At 38.8% G+C, this 20653-nt stretch overlaps 1 protein-coding gene across 1 annotated transcript in view; it reads left to right on the forward strand.

Moving 5' to 3' along the window:
* Positions 1-20653, forward strand: part of TNRC6C (trinucleotide repeat containing adaptor 6C) — a 200569-nt gene that overhangs the window by 152987 nt on the left and 26929 nt on the right. The window contains exons 6-13 of the mRNA XM_065415656.1: positions 5849-6058; positions 7502-7668; positions 9049-9129; positions 9806-9863; positions 10204-10349; positions 18085-18234; positions 19528-19674; positions 20082-20201. Of these exons, the coding sequence (XP_065271728.1) occupies positions 5849-6058; positions 7502-7668; positions 9049-9129; positions 9806-9863; positions 10204-10349; positions 18085-18234; positions 19528-19674; positions 20082-20201 (1079 nt within the window). The remainder of the gene's footprint in view (positions 1-5848; positions 6059-7501; positions 7669-9048; positions 9130-9805; positions 9864-10203; positions 10350-18084; positions 18235-19527; positions 19675-20081; positions 20202-20653) is intronic.

The raw sequence follows: 20653 nt of genomic DNA on the forward strand, positions 1-20653 counted from the left end.
TCTGTTAAAACAGCTTTGAAAACTGTTGTATCAAATGGATTTTGTTTTTATGTAATTACAAGTAATATTTTAGTAAGGGCTAACTCCATTGTTATTGGTAATGATTTACATTATATTATACTTAACACACTTAGAGCACTTAAATCAAAATGACTCATACATTATATACAATCTGTGGTTATTAGTCAATGTTATTGAATTTAGTTAATGTAAAGAGCAAGAAGAGAACTGCTGCCTTGGATTTTTTACTTAATAACTAGGTCTGTCCATTAATCGCAGTTAGCTCACGCAATTAACTCAAAAAAATTAATCACAATTTAAAATATTAATCACGATTAATCGTACTATTAAACAATAGAATACCAATTTAAATTCATTAAATATTTTTGGATGTTTTTCTACATTTTCAAATATATCAATTTCAATTACAACACAAACTACAAAGTATACAGTGCTCACTTTATATTATTTTTATTACAAATATTTGCACTGTAAAATGATAAAAGAAATTGTATTTTTCAATTCACTGTAGTGAAATCTCTTTATCATGAAAATGCCACTTACAAATGTAGGGTTTTTTTGTGACATAACTACACTCAAAAACAAAACAATGTAAAACGTTAGAGCCTCCAAGTCCACTCGGTCCTACTTCTTGTTCAGCCAATCACTAAGAGAAACAAGTTTGTTCACATTTAACGGGAGATAATGCTGCTTACTTCTTAATTACAATGTCACCTGAAAGTGAGAACAGGCATTCACATGGCACTGTTGTAGCTGGCATCGCAAGATATTTATGTGCCAGATACGCTAAAGCGTCATATGCTTCATGCTTCAGCCGTCATTCCAGAGGACATGTTTCCATGCTGATGACACTCGTTAAAAAAATAATGCATTAATTAAATTTGTAACTGAACTCGTTGGGGGAGAATTGTATGTCTCCTGCTCTGTTTTACCCGCATTCTGCTATATATTTCATGTTATAGCAATCTCGGATGATGACCCAGCACGTGTTGTTCGTTTTAAGAACACTTTCACTGCAAATTTGACAAAATGCAAAGAAGATACCAATGTGAAATTTCTAAAGATAGCTACAGCACTTGACCTAAGATTTAAGAATCTGAAGTGCCTTCCAAAATCTGAGAGGGATGAGGTGTGGAGCATGCTTTCAGAAGTCTTAAAAGAGCAACACTTTAATGCAGAAACTAGAGTCCAAACCACCAAAAAAAAAAGAGTATCGGGGGTAGCCGTGTTAGTCTGTATCTACAAAAACAACAAGGAGTCTGGTGGCACCTTAAAGACTAACAGATTTATTGGGGCATAAGCTTTTGTGGGTAAAAACCTCACTTCTTCAGATGCATAGAGTGAAAGTTACAGATGCAGGCATTATATACTGACAAATGGAGAGCAGGGAGTTACTTTGCAAATGGAGAACCAGTGTTGACAGGGCCAATTCAATCAAACAAAAGAAAATCAACCTTCTGCTGGTGGCATCTGAATCAGATGATGAAAATGAATATGCACCGGTCCGCACTGCTTTGGATCGTTATCAAGCAGTACCCGTCATCAACATTAGACGCATGTCCTCTGTAATGGTGGTTGAAGCATCAGTGGACATATGAATCTTTAGCACATCTGGCATGTAAATATCTTGCAACGCTTGCTACAACAGTGCATTGCAAATGCCTGTTCTCACTTTCAGGTGACATTGTAAACAAGAAGCAGGAAGCATTATCTTCTGCAAATGGAAGCAAACTTGCTTGTCTGAGCGATTGGCTGAACAAGTAGTAGGACTGATTGGACTTGTAGTCTCTAAAGTTTTAGATTGTTTTATTTTTGAATGCGGGGTGAGATTTGTACATAATTCTACATTTGTAAGTTTACAGTGCAAATATTTGTAATCAAAAATAAATATAAAGTGAGCACTGTACACTGTGTATTCTGTGTTGCAATTGAAATCAATATATTTGAAAATGTAGAAGACATCCCAAAATATTTAAATAAATGGTATTATATTATTAACAGTGCTATTAATCACAATTTTTTTAATCGTACAATTAATCATGATTAATTTTTTTAATCGCTTGACACCCTATTAATAACTAATACCCTTTATTGAAATTCTAGCATTCATGTGCTGAGGCTAAATTTTGGGGTTGAACTAGTTATAATTTTCAGCATGGGCTGTGCACGCACAGGCAAAGATTATAATACTGTAGATCAGGGGTCGGCAACGTTCGGCACGCGGCTCGCCAGGGTAAGCACCCTAGCGGGCCGGGCCATTTTATTTACCTGCTGACGCGGCAGGTTCAGCCGATCGCGACCCCCACTGGCCGCGGTTCGCCGTCCCGGGCCAATGGGGGCGGCGGGAAGCGGCGCGGGCTGAGGGATGTGCTGGCCGCGGCTTCCCGCCGCTCCCATTGGCCCGGGACGGCGAACCGCGGCCAGTGGGGGCCACGATCGGCCGAACCTGCCGCGTCAGCAGGTAAATAAACTGGCCCGGCCCGCTAGGGTGCTTACCCTGGCGAGCCGCGTGCCGAACGTTGCCGACCCGTGCTGTAGATGCACTGTTTTCTGGTTGGGACTTCAGATGCGTTTCAAGTTTTCCTACTTCATTTGTTTGTGAATAGTTGATCTCTTTCATTATGCCAACATATATGTAAAACAGAATACATGCTCCTGTCTGGTAGGGATGTCTCCTGAACAGAGGAAGGAAGATTTTGAAATAATGAAATTTAAATCTTTTTAAATGGGTTTGACCCACTGTCACCAAAAGCAAACTTGAATAAAATTTTTAGATAAGTCACGAAGAGGTTTGATTAAAAATTTCTCTTGTTTCCCGTTAAAAATCTAACATGAAAAATACATTACATTCTGGTACTACTAAGTACACAGTGAGTTTGTTTGAAAAATGAAAATCTGTTACGAATTCCATGAAAATAATTTGACAATCATCCCTTCTTATGGTAATGCAAATTCAGAAATTATGTTTATGGAACATCATGAAATCAATGTTTGTGTCAAGAATAACATGGCGATTATTGTAAAAAATATTGGAGTTAGAGTGAAGAGCTTGCTGCTAGGGAAGGAGATTAATATATTAAAGTTAAATGTGTATATAGCAAATGAGTATATTATCTCAGCATTAAGTGCAATACAGTCATCCAAATATCTGAAAGTGAGCAATCTTTTTGCTGTGTGTTGGCCAGTTGCCAGATTACTGGTGAATTGAAGTATGCTGCCTGTGGTTTAGCCACACCAAGACTGGAGCATTAGTGCAAGATATGGGTAAATGGCAGCAGCATGGAGTTTGACCTCACAGTGTCACCTCCATGGTTACAGAGTTAGACTGATTGTCCCCTCAGAAATGACCATAGGGATTACTTGCAAATGTAGAGCTCCTTGTTAAAATGGCACCTGTTCTTAGTCATTTTACATGCTGCTTAAAGAGGTAGAGCAAATGAAATCAAATATCTTGTGATTTGCCAAGAGGCTTCATCTTCTGGCAAGTGAAATAGTTCTTTAAAATATCAGGACTTGCTGGAGTTCTTCTCTATTGAAGAAAAAGGAAAAAAAAATACAATCAAATCAGATAATACTCTTCTGAACTTGCTTAAATGTAAACTAATCTGAGTGAGAAAAGACCCTTTTTATACAGTAGAAGGGAATTAAGGATGGTCAGAAATGACTGATACCTGTTAAACAGATGGATTCTGCTCTATCTAAGGTAAGGGAGTGTGCTGCTCCAGGTGCTTTCACCACAATCTTCCTACTTCTGGAGTAGGGAGGGGACCATTAGCATCACCCCCACAAGCTTCTGTTCCCAGAAGGAATCCGTGCTGCAGCAGAAGTGACATAAACTTCAATTATAACAATACTAGCCTTGTGTATTGGATTGGGTGGCAGCCTGTTCATAGTGGGTTTTTTACGCTTATGCTCAAATATTGAACTGTGCTGTACTTTCTGAACTTTGTGCTTGCATGTGATCTAATTATTTTGTGATTACTGTAGAACAGTATTTCTCACACTGGGAGTTCAAAAGGGGGCCGGGCTCTTGTGGGGGGTTGTCACAAGATCACAAAAAACAGGGTTACCATACGCCCGGGTTTCCCCAGACATGACCTCTTTTATTGGTCCTCCTATTTCCGTATGGACAGATTTTTGAAATGAACAAATATCCGTGATTTTTCTTTGCTCGTCCTTTTTCCTTACCTTCAGTGCTGGGTGGTAAGAGAGCAGCAGCTGAGTCTGGACACCCAGCTCTGAAGGCAGCACTGCTGCCAGCAGCAGCGTAGAAGTAACGGTAGCATGGTATGGTTACTTAGCTCTGTAGGAATCTGCACTGATGCTGCGAAAGCTATGACCAGTACCAAGAGTATGTGTGGGGTGGAAGTCTCCACAGCCTGAACTATTTTCAAAGGGGGGGGGGGGCGCAGCAAAAAAAATTTTGAGAACCCCTGCTTTAGAAGATGTACTACAGTTTCAGTTCTGTGTAAGATAACATTGTCGTTCAGTTCCCCGGTAATATATTGCCTGTTATAAATACCCAGTGTGTATGCTTTACTTTGACTTGAAGTCCATCTCTAATAAAAAATATTTCACTCATATCTTTTGGGAAACTTGCCCAAACAATTCAGTTCTCCAAGAGAATCCGTAGGTGCTATGTTTGTCTACATCTTGTTTTGCTTTCTAGACAAAGTTGGTTACTTAATTGCTAACACTCAAGTACACTGAAATGAACATATAACAAAAAATGGAATGAGTAACTTTTCCACCAGGAAAAGCTTTCTGTAGTGTAACAGACTTCAGAAGACCTAATTTGGCGGTAATTACAACTTTAAATGGAACCTTTCCCTTGTACTATATCCCACTCTTTTTTTTCTGTTGGTCCCAAGAGCTATGCCATAATTCCTGGTAGATTCATCCTAAGTGGTAAAATGGACTTGGCTAAAAGCATTCCACTGAAGCCAAGCTACAGTGACTTACCAAGTAATCTCTTGAAAGACATTAAGATACTAATACAAAAACCACTTTGGTTGGGAAATAGTACCTTGTATCAGCAATCCCTTCAACTGGTTTTGGTGTAGCCATAGTTGGTTGTTGCAGTGCCATCTAGCCCTGGTGTGGAAGGATGTTGGTTACAGCACAGGGCCTCAGTGATGGAGGGAATATGAGGGAAATACACTTTCCTGCAACCCCATAATAAAAAACTTTTTGGAATCCTTATGAAATATATGACCACATTAAAGGTGGCCACTCAGGCAAATACAGTATTTTATTTTCTAGAGCACAAGAAAGGAAGTGTGACCATCTGCAAATGGTTAAGAGGACTAAAAATAGCTTAAAATTATTTGGTTAAAAATTGCACCTCTGGGTTCAACTCTAGTTGAGATTCCTCCTGATATTTTCAGTGATCTTACAGCCTCCTAATAGCATGGTGTATGATACAAAACCACTTAATTTGCCCTTTGAGACAGGTTTGTATGATCTGAAGAGGCACATTTAAGGAGATGATTCATCTGAGAAAGAGAGTGGTTTCTCCAGATCAGAGCTGAGGTACATTTGTATAGCAGTATGGATAAGCTTGAACACCTACCTTTCTGCCGTTATGCAGTTGGTAGAAAATATTTTTCCGTCTTGACAGATGCATATCATGAAGTTCAATTAAGAAAAAGAAATTTGAGAGTAAGTCAAATTGATTTTTACATGCTTAATTCAAGCCATTGTGTCTACCCGTTGCTTTATGCTCTCAACGATAGATGTAGCTGGAAATTTATTCAGAAAGGTTCACTGTTGTTTTCCATTTGTTTTCCTTTTGGACTAACTGTTTATTTTATCTTTCTGGTTTCAGCAGGCTGGGGAGAAATGCCTACTGTCCACGCAAAGACTGAATCTTCTTGGGGAGAGCCTTCATCCCCTTCTGCTGCAGTTGATAATGGCACTTCAGCATGGGGGAAACCCCCCAGCAGTGGTACAGGGTGGGGAGATAATTCTGCCGAGTCAGCAGGGACCTATGGAAGAGCGAATGCTCCAGCTGCTGCCCCAGCACTGTGCAAGCCAGGTGAACTCTCACACTGCTTTTATTGTGATGGCACTGGGAAGTAGGTTGGAAAATGTGGTAAACAGCATCTGTACTTTTGTATATTTTTCACTCATGTTTGCTCTCCCATACCCTTTTTTTGCATTTTAAATTGTTTTTAGTTTGGAGAATATAATAGCATCATTATAAACAAGGACAAGGTGATACCAATATATAACTTCCACTTTCTCAACTCAGTAAACTATCTCAATTCTTTTGGTGTGTGCACTATCTTTGTCCCATTTAGAACATTTTAGAAAATCAAGTTTGTTTACTGGACTGTTGGATTTAAATACATTGCTTATTGTATGTATATATGTGTATCCTGGAAGCAACTCTGTATAAACAGCAAAAGATATAGAAAAGGGAAATCGCAAGACACCAAGACGTCAAATGCCTACATTACACAGATCACACCCAATTCTGTTCTTCCTCAGATGCTAACAGTGCTATCCCCAAGTGTGTAATTGAGATCATTACCTGGATGAAAAGCAGCTAAACTCAGTCAAGACCCAAGTGATGTTGGTAGGAAGAGGATTGTACTTAAGAACTAATAGTCTGAAACATCTTAAACTGAATGAGTGGGAGAGGGAATATACCCTTCAACCATCAAAACTGTTCACATCCTCAAGTCAATCCTGGATTGTTTACTGATATTAGATTCCCAAGTAGCATCAGCTGTCAGATGCACATTCTTTCATCTACAGTTGGCCTCAAGGCGGCACCTTATCTTGTAGAATGCCAGTTTGGCTGTGGTGAGCTTTTTATTTGTAACTTCTAAGCTCTACTACTGCAACATGTTGTACATAGAAATAATTGACAGCCCTGGAAAATCTATAGGGGGTTCAAAATGTGACATTCCACCTTTTGAGCATCACAGGACAGGACAATTGGAAGTAGATCATCCCAGTTCTCCTTACACATCTACTTGCAACTCATTTACTACCGCCAAATTCCATGTTCATGTCCTAATCCTCAGAGAGCTTGATATGTTTGGCTCAGGCCACTTTCGGATCTGCTTCTGTCTCAGCAACTAAAATCTATGTTCATTAGGAATAACAGAAATTGTCAACTAAAAGGGTAAGAATCATGAGATCAGGAGATTATATATTTTTAGTGGCTGCATGGCTTTGGAGCCCTGTTCCTCAAGAGATTGGATTGACCACAAAATTTCACCTCCTTCAGAGTATAAGCAAGTTTCTGCTCTTCACAGTTTTCCCACAGTAATAATAAAAATATTTTATCCCTTCCCTCCAGCTTCAGGGAAGGGAACAAAAGATTAATATTGATTAAACTATATGTTGCACCTGTGTAATTCTGTAAAATGTTCAGATGCTAAGATAATGAAGATGGGATGGATGTGCATATAAACTAAAGGATTTAAAGTCTAGAGAAAATTAACAGAAATGTTTCCTTCCCCCCCAGCTTCTAAATCTATGCAAGAAGGCTGGGGCAGTGGTGGGGATGAAGTGAACCTCAGTACTAGTCAGTGGGAAGATGAAGAAGGAGATATGTGGAATAATACTGCTTCACAAGAGAGTAACTCCTCCTGTAATTCATGGGGGAATGCCCCAAAGAAAGGACTTCAAAAGGTAGGACAGTGATAAGGATGGATTGTAGAAATCAGTAGGATTAGAGTGCAGCATTTCTAGCACTGAATGTTACACATGCTTTCTGTAAGATTAATACTCTGAGTTTGAATGAAAGTCTGTCTCATCATGAGTGGTGAAAATGAGTACAGTACTGTAGGAAATGGATTTATATACACTTGTGCTGGCAACTAAAGTAAAAGTCATATTAAATATTAAATGATAGACAACAAAATATTGTTCCCTTGAATACACTTTAGCTAGTCTGTTGTAGGTGTGTCTAGGATGTCTTAACATGCAGAATATTCCCAAGGGGGTGGGCCCGGTGGATGGAAGGCTACAAAAATGTCTTTTACTTTTAGAGTGGTGTCCGATGTTTCTGATTGTTTTTCTTTCTCACCAGTTTCATGAACATTTATGTATTATGAAGATCTTTTTATGTATTAACAAAAAAATCATACTGGTGACCTCTTAAACATTTTCATTTGCAGTGGAAAAAACAAATGTTGCTCTCTTAAGAAATGGTCCAGCTTAATTCATAAGCAAAAAAAGTATCTATTTTGTCTCCTACATCTGAAAGGAGAATGTATAATTTTGTTGCCTGAACTGATATGGGAACAGAGCGAAATTTAACCAATTTGAAACTCAAACAAGAGAACATCCACAGTTACATTTAGGAATTTTTATATTACAAGAAATATAAACCCTTAGATTTCAGGACATGAACCAGCTCTAATTTACAGAGTTAGCTTTGCTTGTGAGCAGCTTATTCTGTAATTGTCAGTTATACTAGATGGACCACTAGTTTGATCCAGTATTACATTTTTTATATTACTATCCCATACCTTAATATTTGTTCCTCTGTAATTCAGGGAGTTGCACTTCAGGGTCTTGAAGTGGAGAAGTTGCCCAGAGCTCTATTAAAGATGTCTATTTCAGTCTTTTCAATGCAGCCAATGGATTGAATGGACTTTGACAGATTAAGTTTGCAAATTCAGTTTGTTGGGTATTTTGAGGAAACTTGTACTATGTCAGAATTTGAGTGACTTTATTTTGTTTTCCTGATGATAATTGAAATGAATAATGCTGTTCAGAGAAAGGATTAGTTATTTGCAGTATCCAGCGTATCAGGCAGATAGCAAGTAGTTCTTTACAACACCTGATCAGGTAAGGTAAAATTTGCTCTGTGCCCTCTGGGAAGAAGAGGAGTGTAATTCTATTCTGTTTTGTAGGTTTCATGAATGTGTTATAAATATACATATGAATATACCCTGAAGCAACATACAGTATTAATAAGGGAAACCTGCCATAGATTTTGCTGCATCTCATTGCTATAAATATGAAAAATAGATGATTAATGGTCTTTCCAATTTGTTTACCTAGGGCATGAAGACATCTAGTAAGCAAGATGAGGCCTGGATCATGAACCGTCTGATAAAACAGCTCACAGACATGGGCTTCCCAGTGAGTAACATTCATTTTCTAGTATTTTCTATAGCTTGGTTTTTGTAGCTTGTAGTGTATATTTTTAACCTTTCTGTTTGCAGATACAAAAATGTTTCCTAAATGGGAAATCAGTTGTTTTAACTATATTTGGCCATTTACTCTAGTATAGTTTGTGAAACCTCGAAAGAGCAAGTAAAATACCCTTTGAGTGTAGATACTGACATGCTTAACTTTGATGAAACCTATAGAACTTTTGTTTGTTGCTTTTTTAATCATGGGTTTTACTTTGAACTTGTTAATAGTCTTCGTTGTCTTCTCCATTACCCTATTAAACAAATGAAATAGGGAGTATTATGTAGTTGGGGGGGGGGGGGTTAAGTCAGGTGTGTGTGGTGGTATTTTTAAAGTTATCCATTGCATAAGGTTAAAAATCCAGTTATAAAAAGAATATAATTTAACTTTATAGAGAATAACATACATTTTGCCCAGTGAGACAGGCCAGATCTTTCTGGGAAGCATGTCATAATTGGCGAAAGCAAAAAAGTTATGTATAAACATAATCTGATTCAGTTAATACATGTCAGTGTTACCCCAATATTGAAGAAAATCTTGAAATTTCCCATTTGGTTTGGAGTCCTGTAAATGTGTTCTTGCTTGAAACACAATATAACCAAACCCACATTATTGTTTGCAGAGAGAGCCAGCAGAAGAGGCCTTGAAGAGCAACAATATGAATCTCGATCAGGCCATGAGTAAGTGTCTTTCTAACCAACACCTTTCATAAAAGGCACTTCGGTAGACGGATACATGATGATGAAGTTTGATCTGTTCCAGTTAAATTAGCTTCTCTGTTCCTAAAGAGCATTTTAAGAAAACACATACACTTTTGTGACTATTTTCTATGCCGAACCCCAGAGTGTAATTTGTAGTGCTTTCAAAGACCGTGTATTTTAGTTTTCTACTTAAAATTAATATTAATTGTAATAGGTGTATAACTGACACTAGTGTTGTTGTTTTGGTTTCAGACGTTTTTGCAGACTCAGTTTCCCCTTGCATCACCAGCCCTTTTTTTGCTTCCATCCTTCTATGCAGGTGCTCTGCTGGAAAAGAAGGTGGAAATGGACAAGCGTGGAATGGGAGTGACCGACTATAATGGAATGGTCACCAAACCCCTTGGCTGCCGCCCACCATCAATCTCCAAAGAGTCTTCCATGGACCGCCCCACCTTCCTCGACAAGGTAAGTTCAAAAGTATGAGTGTGATTTATAAATCAGTACTGACAATGCAGGGTGTGGGAAGAACTGTAGTCTGGAGAGCACTACAAACAAAATGAAGAAAAGAGATATAGAGGTGTCTTGTCCATCTTTTTTTTTCCTTTTGTAAATTCTGCAAAGGTGAGAGGAGCCCACTTAGTACTAAAGGCCTGCCCCTCATTCAAGGGAAGAGCCACAAGAACTGAGGAATAATTAATTTCATGGTATGGGGGGGTGGGAAATTAATCAAAACAAAAAACCAGGAACAGGAGTGCAGGTTATAGATATAAAATGAGGGAACTGGATGTCGATACCAAGCAGTCCGCCAGTCAGTGCTCACTGCTCTGTGAAGCAGTCCAAGGAGTTAGTGGATGCCACTCGAAACTGTGCTTAGATACATGAGACAAGTAGGGACTGAAAATAGTCTGCACAGTCACAGAGAACCTCCCTGTCAAGCTTTCTGCTCCTAACCTGAGATATGGCCATCCTGGCCAATGCCAGGAGGTTGTCTAGACGAGGCTGTCACGTCTTCATGAGGCCATGGACAGGAAAGGCTGTGGGAAAAGGGTGTGAGAACTTCAGCACAAAGTTCTGAGGAGCCAGAAGTGGGGAAGCAACCTGGTGCACTGGAGCAGAGATTGATGTGTGCCAGGGTCTCCCTCCTACTGCAGAAGGTACAGCTGTCAGGAACTCCGTGAACTGCACCTACCACATACCTGTACTCTTGGCTCTGTGGAGCAGCCATCAACTTGTGGAAAGGGACAGATTGACTATACTGTAGGTTGAAATGCTTTCTTCAGTTACAGAAGAGGTACAACACAAGCATTTGCACTGTTAACCTCCCTGCAGTGACCCACCAATGTATCTCAATACCCCTCTGAAGGAATTACTAAGAGAGAAAAGGATAGTTGAGATTCTTCTCCCGTTTGTTTCTTGAATAATGTTGAAAATCAGTACCAACTAGGAACTGCACTGAAACCAGTTCATTTTATGTAGGCTACTCACCTGATGATAATGACTTTGGTCTCTTATCAATTTGGGGTAGCTTAAAACTAGTGCTTTACACATGAAAAGGTGTTTATATTACCAATCCCCTGAAGCATTCAGTTTCCCTCCTCTCTACATTAAACTCTTTCCTACAGTGGTCATCATTAATACGCAGTTACCCCACAGCTTTTTTTTTTGAGATGCCACAATTATTTTCCTACATTTTAAATAGAACATAAATTTGGTATCTCAGATACCAAGCTATAATTGCTAAATACTAACTTTTTAGTGACCACCATTGTAGATAATTTCTGCTACTTTTACTTTGCACTTTGCAACACAAACATTTAGCTGAAGTTTCTATTCAGGAAGAAGGAAAAGTATAGAACAAGTTACTATATTTAAACAGAGAAAGACCTTACATTAATATTGCTAAAAATTATTACTATTACTAAAATCAATCTAGTCTGATTGCAGTTTTCCTCCAAGTGAACATATTCTCCCAAAGTCCACTATTGTATCAGCATCTATTCTACCATCCTTCCTTAGACCAGACCTAATTGATAATTTTCTCTGTCTCCCATGGCTCATCTTTCTTACTATCCTCTTGCCCCTGCTTTAAAATTCATCACCCATTCTTAACTATTATCAGTCAGTTTGTGAACATGTTAAGTGAAAGATTCTTTCCATTTATCCACACACAAATGTTGTACACTTATGTGTCAATTAACCCTTTCTTTTCTAGGATAACACATTGAGCAGTTATATCATTACTAGAGAGAGAGAGGCACATTATGCAGCATAAAGCGACAAAGAGTCCTGTGGCACTATATAGACTAACTGACGTATTAGGTGCCACAGGACTCTTTGTCGCTTTTTACGGATCCAGACTAACACGACTACCCCTCTGATACTTGATATTATGCAGCATATTATACATGATATAGAAATATATGTTAAGCATAACTATTTAATATTAAGTACTAAATTAATCAGTATTTATACAGCAAGTAAAATCCCTATCTGTCTGGGTATGCAATAGTCTGTCACAATGACTTTTTCTTTCAACAACAACATTCCACATGATCCTAAATAGATAACTACTTGTTAATGTTAAATAGGGAATTGATCATCTTCCTATTAAATAACAAAATCACTTTTCTAACAAAAAGAAAATAGTATTTTTTTTAAAGATATCATTCTCATACTTCAGTTTCATACAACTAGAGTAACTCACCTTCTCAATGATTTTTTTGCCTTTTGAGTGGTGGTATTTCAGTACAAGAATTCATCAACTGGCACTGCCTTAGTCCCTAGTTCCTTCTAGCCAGCTCATCTTTGTCCTTGGTCAGTGAACAAGCTCACTGCCTTAGCTGCACCAAGATCTTCAGTCCACCACTGCTCCAGCCCTCCCTTAGCCCACTGTTTCAACAAGTCACCAGGTATCCTTTTATTTGATTTTTCTGAGTCTCCAGTAAGTTATTAAATATTTCTGTGTTTCTGCGTGCCAACTGTTTTTGGATGATCTGAGATACGTGCCCCACAGCTCTCTTCTGAGTTACTCCAAATGCCCTTTCTGCTACTCTCACTCTGAAGATTTTGTTCAACACTTATTTGTTCAGATACTTTTTTTGCTCTGAATTGTGGTGAGGGACTTCCAGCTCCTCAGTACTCAGCATTGGGGTCTGCTTCTGGATGGGCTGCACTCCTTACTTGCTTTGGGATAGCTGTAGTTTGTGGAGCCAAACATTTATTTGCCTGGATGCTTTTGTTTGACTTGCTTTCTCAACACATGACACTTATTTTTTTTATTCTGTTTTGCATTGAGTCAAGCTTTGGCACTCAGTGCTTTGTGAATTGTATCATTTTCCAGGATGTCATCTTGTCTTTTAAAAGGAAGAAGTCCAGTGGCTTCAAGAGCTACAGATGCAGCCTAGCAATGCCCCTCACACATGATTGCAACCGCATTATCTTGTACTTGAGAGTCAAGCATGCTCTGCTCAGATGTAAGACTTGCTTGAAATTATAACCCGGCTGTCCAGTGCAGCCATCAGATTGGGAGGGGAGCTCCTGAAGATCCTATGGGCATGCTGAGAGAAACCTGAAATCAGCCCAGAATACTTCAGAGGATCTTGTCTTGAAGCAAAGGTCTAATCTGAGTTCCATTGCTGACTATTAGGACTCAATGTTAGCACCACTCATAACTTCACAGACAGTATTCATCAAAACTTAGAAGATCTACTTGGTTGTCTGAAGGTGATCTGCACTAACTGCCTCATAGTAAAAGTCTCTAGAGCATATTGAGGTTTGGTTTATTAGCAAACCAAATAGATAGTATTAAATACCAGATCACTGAAAGAGGTGATGCTTCCACCAAAGTGCCAAAAGTAAAAGATGCTGAGAGAGGAAATACCCATCAGACTCCAGCACCATCAAATTTCTTGTTCCAAGCAGCTCCAGATCCCCCTCTCCATGTGTGTGCAACATTTGTCAATTTGAGACTACGTTGCATCAGTGTTTTGTGTGTTATTGAATTGCTCCATGTAGCTTTGTGGCTGAGGTTGTCTTGAAGGGAACAGTACCATCTTCGATGCCCAACACCGAATTTGTCCAGAGCCAGAAATGCCAAAGGGCCAAGATTGATAGATCTAGGTACCAGGCTCCCTCCCACATTTCTGTACTCTTGTATCCTGTTCTTGATGAGTTGGTGAAGAATAAACTTAACACGGCTCTCTCCTTATCCCAGCTTGTGGAGAAAAAAATGTATCTTACAAAATGAGTCACGGGCTAAGTCTTCTACTCCCAGTATTAAGAGCTTGATGGACGTGGTGTCTCTTGGCAGAGGAGAGCCTGCCAGACTCATGGCACTGCAACCAAACCTCAGAGATTTGTTACATCATACAGTTTGCTACTGCAAAGATGGTTTCCTGACTGGTTTGGCATCAGATTCAAGCCAGTTAATTGACATGCCTTCAACATCACCTCTATTGATTTCATGGTAGACTCACTCAATTCCACTCTCTCCTCCTCTCGACTCCTTATGCCTTCTTCCACACGGCTCCATTCATACCACTAATCCCCCGTCCTGGCTCACACCACCCATATGTTTCTTCCAAACCTGTTTCTGGACCCTGGAGCATCTGGGAGATCACATGGAATTCCTCCCTTACAGATTCCGTCCTTTATTTCAGTATTATCTTGCTCACAAAACAACAGTTCTTCTTCACCTTTATTGAAGAATGCAGTGCCTAAAAGATTTGATGCCTATTTGCCACCTTCAACTCCTTCTTCAAACCACCTCCCTCTGTCCAGGCTGTCGCCTACTACTTGGAGGTGAATATCAATGAGTTTCTCCATCCTCATCCATGCTTTCTGTCTTCTTGTCCCAGATGTCCCTAATGAGTTGGAAAATTTTTGAAAGTCTCTCTCTTTTTAGGAGGACCTATTCTGAGCTTTTGTCTGTTTGTACGTAGATGATGGTGGTGGTTGGTTTTTTTTATGATATTTTATTCACTTGCACACACTTCGTTCCTCCATCCATCCATGAAGCATCTGATTAAGTGTTCTGTGTGTTTTTTATTTTGAAATCTCTCTCGAGCTCCTGAGGATAGTATCCTCGGGATAGTAATCACTGCTTCTTTAAATATATCACCTTGCAAGATTTCCACATAGCTATTTACTTGCCTTCTGATTTTTGCGTGACCTGCTTCTGAAGTGTGATTTCCCTCCAAATACTCCTACTTTTCAGCTTTATGTGTGTAATATTTTTACATCCTTTAGAAAGGATTGGAGGGTTTGTATTTATTTTTTTAAATTGTTTACTGATGTTTTGTCTTATTTTTTAAATTGGTTTGTATGAAAAGCTTTGGCTTTCTGTGCAAATCCAGTACTGTTTAAAAGGCCCTTTGGAATCAGGTAGTGGTAGTTTGGTGGCATGTGACCATTGAGGTGGAGGGGAGTCTCATGTGAAACTATCAGTATCTCGCACGGCTAAAACCTTTTGTACAAAGGGATTTCTGTTGTCTTTCATTTGGCGTATGAGACTCAAGAAAGAATCCCATGAGAGATTTTCAAAGAACTGGAAATAAGTAACTTTGCCTTACTGACCACCAGTGGCGTGCTCTGCACTATACAACCACAAGAGCATATGGTCCTATTCCTAGAAGTTTACAAACTTATCAACTCTGAGAAAATATTAAATTCCATATTGGCTTCATTGTTTTATGGGGAATCAAATATAAGAAATTGTACTAATGGATAGGAGACATGATGGTTGAACTTGGGAGGAGTGTACAAATATATTTTTAACAAGATTATTGGAGATGGACTGAGGGAAGGAAAGTTGGCTGTGACTGGATGGTCCTGAAGTTTAGTAATGGGTTACAAATCTCTAGGTCATCAGTATAAGTCCAGCCTACCCTAGATTGGTAGTGACCAAAAGTCCTTAACGTTTATTGAATTAAGTGCCTTAAATTAAATGAGTTTACCTCAGTTCCATTTCTAGAGAATAAATATCTCACGTCACAAACGGCATACTTATTAGGAAACTTTGAAACCGCAACCAAGGACCAAATTAACGTGGACACTGAACTACACTTGCCATTTGATTGTTCCGGTTCAGGGTTGAGGCACACTATTGAAGTTTGGGGGAAGGTGGCATTGCAGCTAATCAGAACCCATCTGTTGTGGAAATTGAAAATTTTGATTTCCATTGTAGTCAGTCTAGCACTTTCACCAGCACTGCAATCACTGTACATATTTTTAAATGAGGAGGGAAAATGTGGCAGTAGATATTTCTGCTTTTGGCAATATTTAGTGGTTACATCCATTACTCTCTCAGCCAACACTGTTCTATGTCCAGTAGCTATTATTTGCATAGAAAACAATGGCACTTGGAAGAAAGAACACACAAGTCACTGGGAATTATCTCCACTTTAAAGAGTCCAAAAAAAAAGGGGGGGGGGGAGGGGAGATTGTTAACACATGTCCATGACCTAGGCATGAGAAATCTTTGAACCTGTTACTGTCATGCAAGCTGCAGTTGTTTGTGGAGTATGACTGATGTCCAGTAGAATGTAAAACATCTTGAGCTGAAAGGTCTTGGGGATATCATTAGAAAATGTCAGCATCCCCTTCAGGATATTCAAACATCAAATCAAATGTCACTTTGACTGATGATAAACAAACTTTTCCTTTGCACAAAGGACTGCTATTGAAAATTCATATTTACAGGGTAACTTAGAACATAAAGTTTCCTGAGAATTCCCACTGTTAAGTGCTTTATTTGTGTGCTGAGAGGATTGGTCCACTTTATGAATAAAGGATATTCCTTAATATCTAGCAGTCTTCTGAGTGATTGAGTAGAAAAATGTCAGTTGATGTTACCTACCTTCTCACCTGTGGGAAAGCCTGGCTTTAGCAAGTGAATGCATTGGCTGAAAAATATCCCACTCATTTAGCTATAATTATCTTTGCACACTGCAAATTTAAGAATATTTTTTGCACAATTTTGGGGTTTTATTTGGTACACAGAGTATTTAATTATGCTTGCAGTAGGATACCAGATATCAAAGCCCTGTCTTACAACATCTAAGCCAGAATTTATGCTACACTGGTGTTCAGCACCCTACTGCAATGACTGTAGATATTGGGCCAGTATCAGTGAGAGTTATATGGCTAATACAGTACTTGCTATAGAGGCTCTATTTTTCCTTTATCCGAATAACTGCTTATGTTGTCCATCAATTCTGTATTCTCTCTGCAGTTCCCCCTAGATATGCTCCTCTTTCCGCTATCTTTTGTGATGCTAGAGAGCAGCAAAAGACCTTTTTTTTTTTTTTTTTTTTTAACTGCTAAAAACTTGTCTCCTGTTTCTTGGGACTCAGCACTTTAATCACTTACCAGGGAGAGTACATACTTAGGGTATAAGAAGTTTTTAAATGTCTTTTTTGCGCGCGCGCGCACACACACACACACGCAGAATTTAATTATGAATATTAGTAAGTCAGTGCTACACAAAAATTAAAACAAGGTTACAAGTCTTATCATCCAGTTGAAACTGGATTGGGAAAGAGGATTAATGCAAACATGCTTTCTGAACAGCTGAGTTGTGATTTGGAACTGAAACCAGACTAGTGATCACATGGCATTCTGCTAAAGAACCTGTAAAATGAGCTCATCTGGTCTTTCCTTGGTTCTGGCTTTCCAAAGTGCACGTCACAAGTGGGTGCTGTTTCTCTGACAGTGTAGCAAACAAACTGCAGGGAGAAAGATTTCTGAAATTTGCTGTCGCAGCACTCTTTCCATTGTTTAATGTTCTGGTGCCAAGAGAGGAGAGAATAGAATGAGTTGTGAAAGCAGTTATATGGCAGTGGTCTGATTCATGGGGTTGCAGATGCCTGCAAGACCATGGAATTTGTTTTACCATGTTCATACTAGATTTTAAACTTAACATAAGCACCAATTCCTGATTACTCTGGATGGGAAATGAGAATGGTCATGCATCTGTACATTTGCAATGTGCAAAAAGTAAAGAAGAACAGTACCTTAATCCTGTTTCTCTTTTTCTTCTTTCTTCCACCCCATACTTTCCATTCCCTATTACTCATGCCTTTTTTTAAATATTTTGATTTTTTTATTCATCCGTGCCCTTTTATATTCCCATGGGAAACTGTTTGGTGCTCTGTCTGCTTGTGGACACGGCACACAGCTCACCCTTTCTTTCTCCAATCAGGATGGCGGCCTAGTGGAAGAGCCCACTACTTCACCATTTTTGCCTTCACCAAGCCTGAAGCTCCCCCTTTCAAACAGTGCACTCCCTAATCAGACCCTGGGCGGGATTGCCTCAGGGCTGGGCATGCAAAACTTGAATTCTTCTAGACAGGTAAGGCTGTTTGGAGAGTCACAATTTGAATTTCAGCTCTCTTGAACTCACTACTAGAGGAATTTCTCATCCCTTTTTCAGTTTAAACCACCATTTCCAAATATGAATAAATTTTGTTCATATGAAATGTCATTGTAAACATTTCACTTTAAAAGCCACAGTTTAACTGTAGTTGCCGTAACCTGAAACTTGTATTCATCCACTGAGAGGAGAATGCAGCGCTACAGATTTATAATACTGGACATTGTATTTTGAAATACAAGGAACTTAAAATATATAGGGTATATGTGACTAAACCATAAATGACTGATGTAATGTTTCTGTATTTTTAAGGCATTGCTGATTGCCAGAATATTTGTTTAAAAAAGAAACTTTCTTCTAATTAGCCTTCACTGGCTTGATTATTCATCGATGATGCAGCCTTGTGATGGGGGTGGGGTTATATCAAGTTTTTCTACCATAATTGTTGAGATCAGACTTAGCTTTTGCATGTGGGAGGAAAGATCTCTTTAGTGAGCGTGTCTAGCAGGCTAAATGGCGGGAATCATGTCTCATCTGCCTGGTTGGAAGAGGATTTGAGGGACTGAAAATAAGAGGGGAAAGGAAAGTAAGTGGAGTGAACATTTATAACAATGAATGTTTGTGAGGTCATAAATTATGGCTGATCACGAAAAGAGAGAAGAATACAGAAAAATGCTGTAGCATTCTGTTGTGGCATTGCTTGAGCATGGTGGAGTATGCTTAACCACTTTTCTTTTTTTCTGACAGCAGTAGCTCTCCAGCACATCTTTGGGAACAGTGACTGCACTAATAGCACATACGTTACCAGCAGCTTTGTAAAACAGAAGTGTATTGGGACTGTATGGAAACTACTTAGATAAATCAATCATGCATGGTGATAGGATTTTAATGATTTCATTCTTTGCCTCTTCACATGGACACAGAAATGTGTTTGGCAGATGATTTTATTATTCGTTCCTTGGATGACATCCTAGAGTCATACTGACTTATTTTGGAAAATATTCAACCTTCTGGTGCCACTCAAACAACTGTACAAAACTTTAGCAGGCTTGGAATGTCAATTTTGGATATATAACTATTACTTAGGTGCCAAAGTCTAAACCAGATCTTAAGTAAAACTTTCCACAAAATAGATATAAGCCTGTACGTGATCATTTCATTGTCTATGCTTATCATGATCTTTGAGAGTAAAAGGCAGCACAAGCATGTCACTGTCGTGGAGTCTGTAGAATGTTGCATCCAAATGAGATCATCTTTCTTGTCATATTGTAGATACCGAGTGGCAATCTGGGTATGTTTGGCAATAGCGGAGCAGCACAAGCCAGGACCATGCAACAGCCGCAGCAACCGCCAGTGCAACCTCTTAACTCATCCCAGCCTAGTCTTCGTGCTCAAGTGCCTCAGTTTCTATCCCCTCAGGTTAGACTGAATTGCACAGCACAGAAAACTGTCAACTCTTTGTTTCATAGCGACTGTATACTGAGTAAGAACATTTTCAATATGAAAAAACTCTAAATAATGAAGTAACCATGACAAGATGATTTGGACCAGCATTGATAACAGAAAGGCCATTAAAAAACTCTTTATTTTCTTTGTTTCTGCATCCATCAGAAAAACACATTTGGTTGTGGTTATTGTTGTGTATATAGTTACCCTCTTGTAAAGGTTTATATTTGATATAGCGCTCCTAAAACTGGTGACAACTCATCTAATTGCAAATTTATTTTGTTGATGATTTGTGGCTCTTACTGGCTATTTACATAGCGGGCAGTTTTAACAGCGAACATACCGTGCTTAAATCTGATATGCCATATTCTGTTTCCCAGGTTCAAGCACAGCTTTTGCAGTTTGCAGCAAAAAACATTGGTCTCAACCCTGCACTATTAACCTCGCCAATTAATCCTCAGCATATGACGATGTTGAACCAGCTCTATCAGCTGCAGCTGGTGAGTTAATGATGTAAATCAGACTTGAAGACATTTCTTCAGATTTGCACATCACATTTAAAATAAGAGAAGTGCCAGCTTAGTTTTAAAAATGAAAAGGACAATGCTACTGTTTTTTTTTTTTTTTTTTTTAGATAGTTAGTTATTCCTTTGATAGTTACATATTCTTCAAGAAATAAAATCATGTTTTGTTTTTCCTAATGCTCCTTAATTGTTACAGTGACTAATTTTCTGTATTGTCATTTAATACTAAGGACACTTGTCTTTTTCACGCTAGTAGCTGTAATTAGCAAGTCAGTTGTCTCCATTTTTGATGTGTGTAGTGTAGAGCATGCTCTCAAATAGCACTAGTAATATGTGGCTTGGTGATGTCTTCTTTACAAATATTGTTTGAGGGCTATAGATTTTTCTGTAGCCATGGAGTTTTATTTGTTAGTTGTGAGGAGTAAAAC

This window comes from Emys orbicularis, chromosome 13 (genome assembly GCF_028017835.1).
Source record: "Emys orbicularis isolate rEmyOrb1 chromosome 13, rEmyOrb1.hap1, whole genome shotgun sequence".
NCBI lineage: Eukaryota > Metazoa > Chordata > Testudines > Emydidae > Emys > Emys orbicularis.